Source organism: Felis catus, chromosome B3, assembly GCF_018350175.1.
Source record: "Felis catus isolate Fca126 chromosome B3, F.catus_Fca126_mat1.0, whole genome shotgun sequence".
NCBI lineage: Eukaryota > Metazoa > Chordata > Mammalia > Carnivora > Felidae > Felis > Felis catus.
The window spans coordinates 9,627,832-9,643,814 of record NC_058373.1 but is presented as its reverse complement, the minus strand read 5'-3'; the positions used below and the strand labels follow the sequence as shown (position 1 = coordinate 9,643,814).

Genomic DNA, 15,983 nt, shown 5'->3' with positions numbered 1-15,983 from the left:
ACACTCCTGGGGCATCTGAATCAGCTCTTCATGCCGTTAAAGGTCAGTTTGGGTTCCGGGGGCCTGCACACCGCCGAGGTTCCGAGCACCCGCTGCCCTGTCCCCTCGTTCACATGAGCCGCGAAGGCTCATAAAGGGACATCAGGGGACGGGAGCGTCAGAGAAGCCACCTTGGGCTAAGTAATTGCTGGTCCCTGGGGCGATGACACCACCCTACCCCTCCACCGGGGCTCACAGAGATGAGTGCATTTAGAGTTCCCCTCACAGGGGCTTTTTAAGAAAGCAATCTGGATTCTGCTGCTGAAATAATCCGAGGAAAGGAACCTCTCATCTGGGTGCCGGAGGGTCCCTGGGGAGGGGGTCTCCGCACCCCCCAACTCACCAGAGGGGCAGACGCCAGTGAGTGGGGGGTAACTTCGAGCCCCGGCTAGTGGGGCCAAATCCAAGTCTGCCCGCGCCTTGGGTCCGAAGACTGGTCCCAGCACCCAGGGGAAGAAGCAAGATTTCAAGATTTTTCTCAGCTCTTTTATTAAGTTAGAAACAGAAGGAACACAACTCGGGGGACACACCACTGCAAGGCCCGCTGTGCTGTGCGCGAAGTGTGGTCGCTCCACCTTGGCTGTCCTGCAGCCCGGGGCCTCTGGCGGGCGGCTTCCCCGCCACCTGCCTTCCCGGCCTCCCTGGTGGAGCCGTCTCCCGGAGCAAAGGAGGCCAGCCTCTGCTGTGGAAGGGCTTGTGGCCTCCAAGGGACCCGGGAACGCACTCCGCTTCCAGCTTTTCCCCAAGTGGCAGCCGATCGATGATGCCCGGTGCCCGGTGCTCCGGGGTGGGGGGCAACCCAGCCCCCGAGAGATGCCCACAGGCCCAGCGGCAGCACAGAGGTCCTGTGAGGGGGCAGGGCGAGACCACAGACAGCAAGTGCTTTGTGATGTGGCCCCACCACCAGTTCAGCCCGCTCCGGGGCCCCAGTCCTGAACCGGCCAAGTAGCACCGAGCGGACAGCAGGCAGCTGGCAGGCGGCCGGGGAAGCCACAGGTTTGGTGCAGGCCCCTTCCCCCTCCAGCGGTGCCCCGGGGACTGGCAAGGGATGAGCCAGAAGCCCGAACACCAGGCGCAAGCTGACCCCTCCAGAACCCCAGATACTGGGGATGTGCCGGTGAGGGACCCAGTGGCTGGGGAGGTGGAGAAATGAGCGAAGGACTGGCAGTTCTCTCGGGGACCACACTTGCCTTTTGCAGCTCAGGGAGCAAACCGGCCAGCTGGACGCCGGGGGTCACGGGCCTTGCTGCTGTCCTCCATGCTGGTGGGCTCCAGAGTGGGTGCCCTAAGGTGACCCTGGGGTCCCCAGCTGACACCTGCTCCGGGTCTAAGGGCCCTCACGGTCTTGTCGGGAGATGATGGGGTCATTGCCACCTCTTGGGACCGGCAGGCTCTGAGGGGGGCAGCCCCTGAGGGCACCCTCGTCTAACAGGACACAGGCCCCTGAGTCCCACTGCGATGGGGCACGAGTGTCCCTCTGCACCTGGCACAGCTGCCCTGACTGGGAGGAAGGTGGGGAGGTCACAGAGAGCACAGCCCCACCCGGGGGAGGGGCGCACAAAGGTTTCTGCTTTAATGCTGGGGGGTCTCGGGGCCATTTGCTAACGAAGTCCTGCAGGTGCCATGAGGTCACCCTATGGGTTTCTGCCCCCTACACAGTGTGTCTTCATTTCTCCCAGGTAGCTCTGCTCTCAGTCCTGGTGGACCCGGCTTCCATGAGACCCGACACACCCCGTGCTGGGTGACATTACGGTCACAGCAGGGCGACGAGGCAAAGGCTGTTTTGTCAGTGCTGTGTGACCGCCTGGTGCCACCCACCCCAGCCCGCCCAGGGCTCCTCTCAGCCCCCCGAGCGGGGTTTGCGGCAACAGGCCACGACTCTGCGGATGTGTCTCTGCCCCAAGGCCGAGGGAGTCCTGGGGTCGGTCCACGCCCCTCTGGAAGGTCCTCTCCCCTGCAAACCACCTCACAGAGGCCAAGGCCTCAGGCAGACACACAGGGCTCTCGAGACAGCTTCTCTTCCCTTGTCTAATGCTCACAACAGCCCCGAGAATGCTGCTCCCAGAGCCGGTGGGGCCAGCTTCCGGCCACTTCAAGTGCTGGTGTGGGGCCGGGCCGGGCTTCCTGCAGTGGCAGACAGGGTCAGGGCCACTCTGGCGGTGAGGGCTGCGGCCGCGGGGTGGGGACAGACACACGGAGTCTGCAGAGGAAGAGAGGGAGGGAGGGAGACAGAGTATGAATCATGCCCACATGGTTCTGTCCTACCCTGGAACAGAGTGACAAGCAAGAGGCCACTGTGAGGGGCCTGGGGCCCGAGAACAGAAGGCCTGGGTGTGAGAAGGCAGCTCTCTCATTTACCAGCACTGCGGCCCCGAGCCCTGGTCTCCCCGCCTGGAACAGGGGAACTACCCACCTGTCCATTCAGCTACTCCAACCACATGCCCGGCACACCCACGAGCCAGCAGGTGCCACACTAGGCCCTGGGGGACAGGAGGGCAAAGAAATACAGCTGCCGTCTCCTGGATCATCCCCCAGGTGGGAGACACTGCACGCTTGTACCAATAAGTGCATACAGTAATCACAAGTTGACGGAAGTGCTATGCATGAAAAACAAAAAATTATGGATAAGAACCAGGACTTTATTTTGGTGGAGGGTATGGGAAGGTGGCAATAAGCTAACCTGAGATGTGAAGGAGGGACAGGAGTTTGCCAGAGGGGGAAATAGCAGTCCAGGCAGGAGGGACGGCATGTGCAAACGTCCTGAGGTAGGAATCCGGCACATTTGAAAATCAAAATAAAGTAGGCCAGTGAGGTGGAAACAGCGAGGGGGTAGACCTGGTCAGAGAGTAGGGGGCAGGCAGGGGTGGGCCGGCCATGTGGTTAGAAGAACGGGCCAGCTGTGGGTGGCAGCCAGCACATTCATTCACGCCCTTGACAGACATTCACTGTGCAGCCCATCGACCTGGGCCATGATATAGGCTGTGGTGGCTGACGGTGGTGAATGAGGGGTGACCCTGTGGCCACCGAGCTCACACTCCAGCGCCAGCTTCCCAATCAATGCAGCGCCTGCTGTCTGAGCTTCAGCTTTTCCTGGGGAACACGAGGGGATGGATCTCAGCCTCCCGGAGAGGATGATGTGGTCTAATGCACGCGGAAGGCTTTGTGCAGAACCTCCTTGGAGCAGGTAAGAGAACCCAGCAGCTGGCCAGCACAGTCATCTTCAAAGCATAACCCATTGCGACAGCTCAGCACGACCCTGCATGAGTTCGCGTGGAGATGTGGCTGTGGAGGTGTGTCAGGAAGGGACACCCTCGGCTGGAGCCAGCAGGCAGAGGAAGAGGAAGCTCTTGGGACAGCGGTGGGGCCGTAATCTACGAGCAGGTTCTCTGGAGTCCTGTGCGGAGGGGGCCGGGAGTTCTCCGGAGGATTTTCGGGCGTCCTGCTCGTCCACGCACCATTTCAACACCAGATGCCACTTCCTCTGGCCAGCGCCGTAAGGGCCGTGGGCTCAGAGGCGGCCCTAACCAAGCAGGCCCATTTGTGCCCGGGACACGGATGATGTCTGGCCAGCATGATGAGCTGCCCAAAGCAGGTGTCACGGTGGCTCCGGAGAGGCACAGATAAGCCAGCCCTTGGCACGGGCAGGGGGAGCCCTCCAGAAAGCCTGCGTGTCCTTCCAGCCAACAGGCAAAGAGGCAAGATGCTCTCTGCAGAACATCAACGAATGATGACGCCGTTCTTGGTTTTAGAGCTTTGGTTCTATTTAACCAGCATGCTCGTGTCCACTGCACAGCCGTGTAAGAACTACACACATAAGGGGCTTTTACCTACTTGTCAGTCTGCACGGACTCAAGTAACATTTAAAAATTCAAGCCAGCGCTGGAATCCGTGGGGCTTTCTTCTTTCAAGTGGGGTATACCTTCCCTCCCTCCCTGCCAAGGCTTCTAGAAGGTTGACTTGAGCTCTGTGGGGTCAGCACTCCCCAGGTGGTAGGCAGAGCAGCCACTGCTCCCTCAGCGGGGCTGGCGAAGGCCCTTCACAAGCGAGAAGCTGGGTCATGAGGCTTCTAGGACCCCGAGATACTCTTAAGGTGGCAAACCTAAACCTTGGGCCTGTCTGCCCCACACCCTCCGGACGCATGAGGCAGATGGGGCAGGGTGCTGTTCCCCTCTAAGCAGGGCCCCACTGCTGCCCCAAACCAAACCTCTGAGCCACCCACACCATGAGACCCTGACCTGGGGAACGGGGGCCCCTCTGGGCTGTCCCTTGTTGCTGAAGACAAGACTGCACGTAGGGGCACCCTGAAAGGCTGAGGAACTGGGGAGCCACACTGGCTGGCTCCTGAATTCCCTCCCAGTCCACACAGCTGCCCCCAGACTGGGACAGCCATGGGCCACCCCAAATTTTGGCAGGTGCTTCTCTGAGGCCTAGTCTCCTCATCTGTGAGAGGGGACACTCCTCCACCTTGCAGAGACAGGGCGTCAATGGTCACCCTGCCCACACACACCACAGGTTTGCCCTGCCGGACTGCAGCAAGGGAGGGCGCTGGCGTGCTGATCCCAGGTCTGGCATGGGGCCAACCCTGGTAAACACAAGCCCAGTGAAGACTCCAGGTGCATGGATGGATGCATGGACAGACAGACGGAGCTGATGTGTTTCAAGAGGCCTGAACTCTTGCCCGGGGAACCTTTCTCAATACACCAGGCCCGTCTGTGTAGGTCTGCGCCTGGGATTTCCTCTCGGTGGTGATTTCTTTGAAGGCAGGACAGAATGTGCTGAATTGCCCTCTGGTGGCAGTGACTGAGCCCCTCGTGGGGCCCCGAGGGGGACTAACCGGCTCAGCCTTTCCCAGAGCTGGGATTGGAGGCCCCTCCGCCCCCACACCCCAAGTGGCTGGGGCCTAACAATGCCTGTGCAGAGATGAGCTCCTGGTGGCCTGGATGCCTGCACGACATGCTGGGTGGGGGTCAGGGGAGGAGACATGGGCAAGGGCTGTGCCTTTAAAGGGCTTGATGAGGGCAGGGGGACTCAGTGGGGGAGAAAAAGAACTTTCGCGGCTGATCTACACTCGGTGAGTAACCCAGGGTAACCCAGCCTGGGCTCCGGGGGGCCTGCCATCACCCACATATGTAGATCTGGCTGGGACACTGGGGCTGGTCCTGGAGGTCCGCCCTGCCTTTGACGAGGGCAGGCGGAGCTGAACTGAAGCAGGGCAGTGCAGGGCGCGGGAACCACCCAGGGTCAGCCTGGAGGGCAGAGCCTCGGGAGGGGCCGTCTCTCAGGCCCCAGAGGCACTGCGGGGAGGCTGGCTGGTGGGCTGCTGGGCCACGTAAAAAGAAGACGGCTGGGATGCGGGACAAGAGCTGAAGGCTAAAAAGGCCCTCTGCCTCTGATGCAGATGTTGCTGGTGCAGGAGTTCGGGAAACGTGCAGGCTGGAGCTGCTCAGTCTCACCAGGCAGCGTGGCTCTGGGAGGGTAGGGCCCAGGCGTGGCGTTCCGGTCCCGTCCAGGACCGGCTCCATCCTGGGCAATCAGCCTCTTTGCACCTGCTTCCTCCTTCTGGAGATGGGGCTGACGACAGCACCCCCGCCACGGACTGGGCCGGACTGGAGGGACAAGGCCCCTGTTGCACTCAGATGTGCACATACAACGTGCCTCGTGACAATGGGCGATGGACCCTTCTAGAAGAAAGGGCTAGCCCAGGGACGTGGAGAGGGCCCCCACCGCCCAAAGCACCCCCAAACCATCACGGCCACCATCCTTCTGCATCACTGCCTTGCATAAGCGCCAACTCTCAACCCGCCCCTCACTTGGCCTCTTCAAATACTGTGAGTAACACGATTTTCACTCCTGTGTTTGACATGGCAACACTGAGCTCAGGGGAGTTAGGTAACTGGGGTCAAGCAGCCAGTAAGAGCCAGAACCAAGGAACGATGTGTCCCTGGAAAGGGGGAAAGTCCTGGAGAGGTAAAGGGCTCACTATGTCCCCTGGCCTGCCCCCACCTCCTCCCACACGGGGATGAGCCACTGGTCAGGTCCGTGGGGAGGGGTGAGCACCAGTGGGAGGAGCCCTCAGGCTCCACAGGTGAGCACTCCAGAGTGCAGGAACTGGGGGGTGACAGGAGGCACCACCATTCTCTTAAAGCTTATGCCCCAGGGGATAACCTGACCCAACAACTTGGGCCGCTCAGATTTTTCTCTCCAAGAGGGAGGGAGCAGATTAAAACAAAACAGGACAACTCAGAAGCCCCCATCTATCTAGGCTGGCTTTTGGGGGTCCGAACACCCTGGACGTAGGAGGTGATGCGACCTGGGCCTGCCTGGCTTGTCCCCGTCAAGGCCTTGCAGGCCCGGCCACGCTGGTCTGGCTGGAGCATCCGCTCGCCTGGAGGAGCAGTCCCAGCGAAGTCAGAACCGCTCTGCTGTGCACAGCCTTCAGCACGCAGGCCAGCAGCCGCCATGTCACGGAGCAAATTAGGTTTTCGGTCCAGGCTGGCTCCTGAGGGGGTTTCTGTGATCTGCACTGAAGGGGGCACCTGGCCTGAGGGCCGATTTCTCAGAGCTGCCAGAGAGCTGCCAGGGGGGTGCAGAGGCTTCCGGGTCAGCCTCAGAGCTGGGACTGGTCACCAGCCCTCCTGGGTAAGGAGAGCTGGCCTGTGCCGGAGGCAGAGCCTGGGATCTCCCACCCCAGGCCCCAGCCTCTCAGAGCCCCTGGGACCCATGCCTCCCTGCCTCCCACCCCAGAACCTGCTGCTCCTGTCCCAGGTGTGAGGGATCCAGGAGGAGGACTAAGGGCTGGGACACACAGCCTGGCTTCCCTAGGGCCTGACCAAGGAGGATGGAACCAGAACTCAAACCTTTCCCTTGTGTCTACAAACCCACCAGCCCCTATTCCTGAGCTCCCTGACAGGCTGGCTCGGGACACCCTGATCCAACCTCAGGACTGGCACTGCCCCTGCCCCTCAAAGAGGCCGGTCTGGATAAGCTGGTCCTTCCCTCCACTTGACTCTGCACCTGCCCTCAGGCCTTGGGCAAGTCCCTCCTTGTGTCCCCCCATCCCCCCAAAGGGCACCTGTGCCCCTTAGCCCCCTGCATCCAGTGTCACCTCCCCCTTGGGTGAGGATCTCCTGTAGTAATGGCACTGAGAACAAGGGTAGGAGCAGTACCTTGGGCAGCGCTCTGCAGCCGTCCTGCCCGGCCACGGTTCCCTCCTTCGGCATGCCGCCCGCGCTGAGGTGGCCTCTCACCACCTCGCAGGACAGGAGCGCCCCGCTGCCTCCACCGGGGGCCTGGCCCCGCAGCTCCAGCACCCCCCTGGCCCCTTGAGCGCTCTGCCCATCATCCATGTTCCTCACAGGTCCCCGGGGTGCTGCTCACGTGTTGGATACATGCTAGAGTCGCCTGGTCTGGGGTGTGGTGTGGGCTTTAGCATTCGTGTTGTAAAGAGGTCTGGTCTTTGCCCCTGGCTTCTGGGAGATGATCAGTCATACCCATTAGACTGTCTCCACCTAGGGCAGGATTTGGGGTGGGCACATCTGCGTGACTTAGGAAAGGGGCTCTGGGTCATGCTGCACCAGCTGACCTGGAGGCAGAGTAACCACATGGGCCATCAGTCGAGCCTACGTGATGGGGCCCCGGGAAAAACCCCGGACACCTGAGCCTGTGTGAGCCTTCCGGCTGGGGAATATTCTGTATGTACGGTCAGCCACTGATGTGGGCACAGTGACACCATCCTGACCGTGTGGGAAGAGGACCCTGCCCTGTTCCTCTCTGTCCTTGGCTGACCTCAATCTGCATCCCTTCCCTGTACTTGACTGTGACCGTGAAGAGGATGCCCTTATGTGGAGACTGCCCTCGCACTTGGCCGGCTGGCCTCAACTCCACGTGGTGTTGTCTGAGGACCCCAGTGACTCTGACGTGCAGCCGTGTCTGGGAAGCACCACACCTGTCTGAGGTGGCTGTCTCCACGTGGCAGGGGGCTGACATGCTTTGCCCAAGGTCAACTGCAAGCAAGGGGCAGAGCTAGGCTGTAGCTCCAGACCCGGAAAAGGGTCCCGGAGCACCCAGCCACCTGCTGCCCCATCCACCCTCCCCTGGAAGGACACAGTGACCCTGACCCAGAGCGGGCCCGGGCCCCAGGGTGCTGGCGGCTCACCTGGCTGGGCCCTGCATGCGCTCCTCACGAAGGCAGGTGTTTCCAGGTGCTGACAAAGGCAGTGGGGATGAGCGAGTAGGGCACCGTGGTGATGCAGTTCCACGTGTCCGATGTGGGGTCATAGCAGTCCAGGGTCTTACACCTCTGGGTCCCGAAGTAGCCCCCCACAACGTAGAGCTTGTTGCCCGAGGCCAGGGCGTGGCAGGACATGCGTTTGGCGGTCATGTCTCCGATCCGCGTCCACTGGTTGGTCTCACAGTCGAAGCGGTAGGCGGAGGCGGCAGTGAACTCGGTGTCACCGCCCATGATGAAGATCTGGCTGCCCAGCACGGCGGCCGCCGTGTACCGCCAAGGCTGGGGGCACTCGGCCTTGATGCTCCACCGGTTCTCCGAGGGGTCGTAGCACTGGACCTTGGACACCATGTCTCGGTGGATGCTGGTCCCCCCGAAAACAAACAGCTTCAGCTTGGCGCTCACCACTGCGGCATTGCTGACGCCGTCCCTCAACGGGGCCACCATGGTCCACTTGTTAGCCCCGGGGTCGTACTTCTCCACCTGCTTCAGGGAGACAGACGGGGAGGCCGGGAAGACGCCTGCCAGGGACGTGTGTCCCCCGACCACGTAGAGGCAGTTCTCCAGCTCGGCAGAGCCGTGGCCGAAGCGGGCGATCAGCATGGGCGCCGCCTTGGACCACTCCTCGTGGACGGTGTCATACACCCACACGTCCTTGGAGACCCCGTTCTCGGAGCCCCGACCCCCAGTCACGTAGACCTTGCAGCCGATGGCTGAGGCGCTGAACTCCTTGCGGGGGCTGGGCAGGTCCGCCTTGGGGATGATCTCCTTGGCCTTGTGGTCCACCTGGTAGATCTTGTCGCACATGAAGGTCTGGCCCCCCAGGATCAGCAGCGTGTGGCCTGCCTTGCGCGGCCGGGCGCAAGGGCTGGTGACCACCCCGTCGTTCTGCAGGATCTTGGTCTTGCAGCGGAGCGCCTCGTCCACGATGAGCCTGGTACGCTCGTCAGCCATGAGGAGGGCCTCGCCGGAGACGGCCTCCTTGAGGCAGTCGGACGGCAGCAGGGCCAGCCGCACGCTGCGGAGCAGCTCGGGCAGGTGCACCTTCCGCCGCTCGAGGTCGTGCTTCACCCACTGCAGGATGGCCTCGAAGACCACGCGCTCGTCCTCCGTCTCCAGCTCGTCGCTGGAGATGAGGTCCAGCAGGGTGTCCTTGGACAGGCTGTTGAAGTCCTCGCTCTGCCGCACCGCCTCGAAGTGCACCAGGCACATGCGCCACGAGAACTCGTACAGCCGGCGGCACTGGTGAGCGTCCGACAGGAGCATCATGCCCAGGCAGTTGGAAGGGAAGAGGTTCTTCTCCAGGAACTCGGCGGCGGCGTCCCGCACGTCGTGGAACTGCAGCATGTCACCGGCCTCCAGCAGAGACTCGGCGTTCTCCTCGTTGATGACGATGCGGGACGAGTAGGCGAAGTCCAGCAGCAGCTCCAGCACCTCGGGGTGCAGGTTGTCCTGGAAGTTGACCGTGTCGTCCCGGCTCTCCCGCAGGCCGTGGCTGAACATGGCCTCGAAGTAGCGGCTGGAGGCGGCCAGCACGGCGCGGTGGCAGGGGAAGGCACGGTCGCCTGCCCACAATGTGACGTCCGTGAACATGCAGTGCTTGCGCAGGGTGTTGAGGTGGGCCAGCACGCAGTCGGGGTGGGAGGCTTTGTGGAAGAGGGTGATGTTCATGGACCCCGTGCTGCTCCGCGACTTTCGGGTCTCATGGACGCTGACCGACATGCTGAGGCGACCTGCCAGGGGACAAGGCCACACAAGGTGAGAGGGGCTGGCCCTGTGCTGGCCCACCCTTCAGCCCCTCCTCTCTCAGCTCCGCCCCTCCCCTTGACCACGTGGCCAGGGAACGTGCGGGTGGCAGTGGCTGGTCTGACCTCTGCCCTTCAGAAATTGCTTTTGTTGATTTTGGACCAGCTGTGGAACCGAACGTCTCTGGCCTGGAGATGAGCCATGTCTGGGTGGCTGTGAGCTGTGGCTGCCCACCCCAGGACAAGAGAACATGCAATATGGTGTCCCTGGGCCACTAAGCAGATAGCAGGTCGGGGCGGTGCTAAGTAGCCTGTGCCCTGGGCCACATCCCACCCTCAAGCTGCCCTCTGGGGCCGAGGCTCCCGTGGCCCATTTCTACAGCTGGGGAAGCCAAGGCTCAGAGAAGCAGAGTGGCTGGCTGCCCAAAGTGCCGGAGCCAGGATCCCCATGTGGGCCCTCCAGCTCCAAGCCCAATCTCTACTCTCCACAGGCCCAAGGAGGCTGATTCTTTCCGGGCTTTCTGTGGCAGACTGGAAACAAGGAGCCCAGGGAGCCATGGAGCCCGAGCAGGGCCTCACATGCCACCACCCCTCCCCCACCCCCCTGCTCCCAGCCAGACCTGGGCTGAGCTGGGCTCCTAGCAGCACTGGCCAGAGTCCCTCACCAACCCTGCCCTTGGGAAGTTCCCAAGAGCCACCGCTACAGCCTAAGGGCTCAGTGTAGACACATTCTCCAAATCCAGGGTCTTCAGAGGCCACCTGACCCAGTGGGGATGAGCAAGGGTTTGAAGGCAAAGCTGGGCTGACCAGCAGCTCACCTGAAAGACATCGGCTCAATTCTGAGGTCCCAAAAAGCAAGCCACGAGAAAGGTCCAGGTGACAGTAGGGCATGCTGACCACTAACGCAATCCAGATTTGCCTCAGCAATTGAGCTTCCAAATGAGCTTCCCTAGGCCCTACAGGCGACTCCAGGATCTTGGGCCATAGTGAGTGTCTCACCTGCCTCCCTTCTGTGTCCTCCTCTGCCCTGCCCAGGACTTGGCCCTCAGAAGGCTGCTCTGTGTGGCCAGACACGGGCTTGTCACACACTTGAACGTGTGGGATTCCAAGGCATCTTCATTAAAGTCCAATAGACAGGGGCACCTGGGTGGCTCAGTCGGTTAAGTGTCTGAATCTTGATTTTGGCTCAGGTCATGATCTCATGGTTTGGTGAGTTCGAGCCCCACGTTGGGCTCTGTGCTGACTGTACAGAAACTGCTTGGGATTTTTTTTTTTTCTCCTTCTATCTGTCCCTCCCCTGATCATGCTCTCTTGGTCTTTCTCAAAATAAATAAATAAAACTTAAAACATATTAAAAAAAATTTTTTAATGTTTATTCATTTGTGAGAGACAGAGTGAGCAGGGGAGGGGCAGAGAGATAGGGAGACACAGAATCAGAAGCAGGCTCCAGGCTCTGAGCTGTCGGCACACAGCCTGACATGGGGCTTGAACCCATGAATTGTGAGATGACGACCTAAGCTGAAGTTGGCTGCTTAACCAACTGAGCCACCCAGGTGCCCCAAAACTTTAAAAAATGTTAAAAAAAAAACACCCAAACCTAGCCTTTTTTCCTTTTTAATTTTCAAAAGTATATAATTCTCCCAACCCCCACTCCAAGTCAATTTTCTGCTTAAGTAATAATCTGGTAAGGGAAGGAAGCGATTTCATGCTTCAGTGAAATCGTAAATTAGTGTCCAAGTACAGTGCTGTCTCTCTGCCTCACTCCTCCCCTGGCAAAGAACCAAGGAAACCACAAACTGACGTGATCCGAGCTGCCTGGGCAAGGCCCCTGCTCCCTGGGCCCGGGCTGGGTCTGGCCCTGCTGCTCTGGCCCCCAAGCTCCAAGCAGACCTCGAGTCGATGATGCACCAGAGACACCGCTGTGCACACCAGCCACTGGGCTCTGGGGTCATGAGGTGAGCCCACGGGGATGGGGGGTGCAGCCAGCACAAGAGTAAGAGAGGTGGGCCAAGGCTGGACAGGATAGTTCCTGTTCGATCGGCATCCTGGGGCACCCCTTCCCTGCAGCTCGGTGTTCTCTTCTGTAAAACGAAGTCTCTGTCCTGCTCAGGCCTCAGGGGCACTCAGCTGTTGGCAAGTATTTACGGAGCGTGACCTCTCAGCCTGGCCCTGGGGCTGGGTGGCACGGGGATCGGGAGGCCTCGGTGGCTTAGCCCCCTGAGGCTTTCCTGGCAGCTTGGCACGTACCCCAGATCTGAATTCCGGACCCTGCGCCACGTTTCCCCGAATCTTGTTCACAGACATGTTCCCAAACATGGACGTTCATTGAGTTGACTCTCTCCATCCCGTCCCCACTGTGTCTGGGCTGAACAGGAGCGATGGCCTTTGACCTGTGCGCCACGCTGGGGGTGCGGCCCCAAGGACTCCAACTCAGGGGTCCAGGTGGAGACTCCCTATGGAAGGGGTTAAGGACGGGACAAAGCAGGACTCAAGAATGAGAAAGCATCAAAAGGCAGGGCAAACCCACACAGAGCAGCTACGTTTGCCCTGGGAATGAGGTCAAGTGGTGACAAGGCCAGGGCTGAGTGGGCAGCCCAGGGCCCCAGAGCTGACTGATGTCTTGCTTAGCACCAAGATGCCTGCCCGCTGACGCAAATTCCCCGCACAGGCAAAGAGCCAGGGATGGGCGTACACACCCAAGCAGGTTCCCACCCCCAGATGGCTGCCTGTCTGGGCACCTCCGTGCCGAGGGCAGAGGCACCTGCCCGGCTGTTTCCTCAGATTGTCCCACCTCCTTGTGAGCAGTGCCTGCATCTGAGCCAACCTCCCAGAGACAGCAGCCATCAGTCATGCACGGACTTGCCCCGGTCCGTGAGGTGATGTCCCAGAAGCATCGTGATTCCAGAAGGTGGAGGGTCTCATCACCCCAGTTTACAGATGAGGATGCTGAGGCCCAGACACAGGAACGGAATCATGTGAGCTGCAAACCTGTACCCAGGTCCCTGACGATCCCCAGGGCTGTGCCTCTGCTCTGGGCTGGCCGGCGTGGGAGGACCGGCCTAAGAGCCAGAGGCCCTGGGTGCTACTCGCCCTGTGTCGGGCCCCTCACCTCAACCACAGGACATCTGGAAGCGGCTCGCCTTGACCGTCACGCGTCCAGGAGAGCCCTCAGCATTTCCTCCAGACCCGCTGCTCCCCAGGCCAGGCAAACGGGAAATGGCACCAGCATGCTCCTTCTTATTCAGGCCAAATGCCCAGGCTCCCTTCGTCCCTCCCCGGCACCAGCACCCGGCCCCCACCAAGTCCTGTGGCTCCTAAGTGAGCCCCGAGTCTGATCCTTATCCCCACCTCTGTCCCTCCCTTGACCTCTGGAAACCCCTGACTGGCTTCTGCTTCTTTCTCCACGATCTGTGCTCCATCCAGAGACCAGAGTGATGATCCCATCACGCCCAGCTCGAAACCCTCCAGGGGTGTCCCAGCGCCCTCAGTGAAATCCTAAGTTCTCACCGTGGCAGCCAGGTCCCACATGAGTTGACCCTTCCTCACTGGCTACCCCTCTGTCATCGCATCCTGCCACTTCCCAACTTGCTCGCCCCCTCAGGCCACACCGGACTTCTTACTGGGCCTTAGGACCTTTTCACAGGTTCCTCCTCGGACTGGAATGCTCCCCTGCCTGTCTACATGGCCCACTCCATCACCTCCTCAGAGAGTGTGACCTGACCACCTTTTGGGGTCACCTCCTCTCCACACCTCACCCAATTCTGCCTTCCTCACAGCACCCACTGCTATGTTAATATGCGTTCGTCCCCAGTCTCCCCAACCTGCTGAAGGTGGACACCATGGGTAGGGCCAACTGATGCGACCCCAACACCCAGTGGGACCTGGCACAGAGCGGTCACTCGACTCGACTGAATGAACCCCGCCTTTGCTCATGACGAAGCCTGGAGACGCTCCTTGAGCGCTCGTCCAGCTGCCCCAGAGAAGACGAAGGCTGGGCTGGAGAAGGCATTCGAGGGGGCCGCCACGATGGACGCGTGCGGTGGACACTCACAGCCTCGCTCGGGTCAGCGCTCGCAGAACCCGAGGCTGGGCATTTGGGCCCGGCTGGCCAAAGCGGCAGATCACCGGGCCCTGGCCCTGAGAGTGGAGCCCGATCCGTGTGCAATCTTACCGGCCACCGCGATGGGCAGGCAGACTCTTGTCTGCGATGTTTCCTGAACTGCAGGGGAAGGTAGAGGTGCCAAGAGCACTGGGGCAGGGCAGGGCAGGGGCGGGAGTGGTCGGTGGCCATGCCACCCAGGACGGGAGCTGCACGGAGGAGGCAGAGCCCACGGCCAGGCTGCCCTTCTGCTCCGAGAGGGCTTTCTGTCGTCCCTTGTCACCTAGAGCCGCAAGCAGTACGAGCACTCACTGCACATCAGTTCCTGGGGGTCAGTGACCAGGGGCTGCTCTCCTTGCTAAGGGGTCTTCTACCTTCTCCACCTGCAGGGGGGGCACCCCCCCGCACACCGAAAACGGGTTGTATGAGATGGTTTTCCGTGTTCGCTACCAGTCACACAGGCAGCCCCACGCAGGGCGGAGGATACGCAGGGTGCAGGACACAGGCTCCCACCAGTGGCGGGGTGTCAGAGTGTGTGTGCCCGAAAGCGTGTCTGCCCAGAGCCTCCTTGGCTCCCTGCCTCGGGGGCCACGATAAATCAGACGCTCTCATGCTGCATCACAGAACTACTCTGACTACCTAAGCGTTGTCCTGGGCTTTGATGGATTTAAGGCACGTGAAGTAATAGCCATGCTCCAAATGAGCAATTTCTCATCCTGCTAAGAGGTATTGACCCACCTCAGACCACACTTCTGCTCACACTGCGATCCTCACCTGCACAGAAGCAGTTAAAGTGCACCCAACAACAATGTGCCCGGCTCATTTCTCCCATCACCCTTGGAAAGTTGAAGAAACACACAAGGAAACAAAGTAGCCAGTGGTGAGACCTGCAGAAGAAACTTGCCTGTTCTCCAAAGACCCCAGCCACAGGAAGCTGAAGGCCCCCACTCCCAGGGAGAAATGCGCCACAGGATCAAACTGCTGCCACTGTCCAGAAAGCCCGACACCATCTGGCCGCAGCACCGACCCCCTCCCTGCCTCCCTCCACCTGCCAGGGGCCCGAGTTCCTCAAAATCAGGATGTCAACGCTACTGCTCCTTGCGGGGGGGCCAGAGGGAGCGGGAAAGCCCAGGGCCCCGCCGGGGGGTTGCAGGTAATGTGGTTCTGACTCACTCATCAACCATAAGCTTCTCGAACAATCCCCACGTGCTCCGTACCAGGCGTGGGAGACAGGGACGGACAGAGACAGGTTCCTGTCCCCGTGGGCCTGCGGTGTGGGAGGCGGAGACAGACCAGCAGTGAGGAAACAAAACAGCAGTAGGTCACGGTGACAAGAAGATGGTGGGGTCACTTAGGCTTCTGTGAAGAGGGGACACGTGAGCTGAAGCTTAACCAATGAGCCAGGCTATGACAGGGGAAAGGACGCTTCCAGGTGGCAGGGCTGCGGACACAAAGGCAGGGCAGAAACAAAGTTGGACTGTTGAGGGAAGAGAAAGGCCAGGCCGACAGGTAGGGGCACAGTCACATGGGGCTGGGGGATGACTAAAGATGCCCACAAACTGTGACATGGCTTCCACTGACAGGCGGCGTCTATGTCCCCTCCCTTTGAGCAGGTTCTGTGACCGACCAAAGGGAGCCGGAGAGACGCTGTGCCCATTTCCGGGCCCAGACCTTCAGACACTGGCAGCTTCCACTCTTGCAGTGCCCCCTCCAGGGGAAGCCAGACAACGGGAGGCCTGACCACACCTCGAGGAGACGGCAGCCTGCCACATGGAGGAGGGCAGCCCGGCCGTTCCCCCTGCCCTTCTGGCCACGGGAGCCCAGGCACCATACACGCGAGTGAGGAAGTCGCCTTGGACAGCCCAGCTGCAGC

General features: G+C 60.7%; 1 protein-coding gene across 4 annotated transcripts in view; it reads right to left on the bottom strand.

Annotated features, from left to right (window-relative positions):
* Positions 1 to 509: 509 nt before the first annotated feature.
* The window catches only part of KLHL25 (kelch like family member 25), a 35,155-nt gene continuing 19,681 nt past the window's right edge, over positions 510 to 15,983 (bottom strand). Inside the window, exons 1-3 of one of the 4 annotated variants that reach the window (XM_006932282.5) lie at positions 12,259 to 14,713; positions 8,195 to 9,999; positions 510 to 2,239 (exon numbers count right to left, since the gene is read on the bottom strand). In XM_006932282.5, coding sequence (XP_006932344.1) covers positions 8,219 to 9,999; positions 12,259 to 12,355 — 1,878 coding nt within the window. In that variant the 5' untranslated portion in view covers positions 12,356 to 14,713 and the 3' untranslated portion in view covers positions 510 to 2,239; positions 8,195 to 8,218. Of the gene's footprint in view, positions 2,240 to 2,657; positions 8,043 to 8,194; positions 10,000 to 10,829; positions 11,229 to 12,258; positions 14,714 to 15,983 lie in introns of those variants that run through there. The other 3 variants (XM_019831912.3, XM_045058841.1, XM_023254940.2) reach the window with 3 other exon arrangements.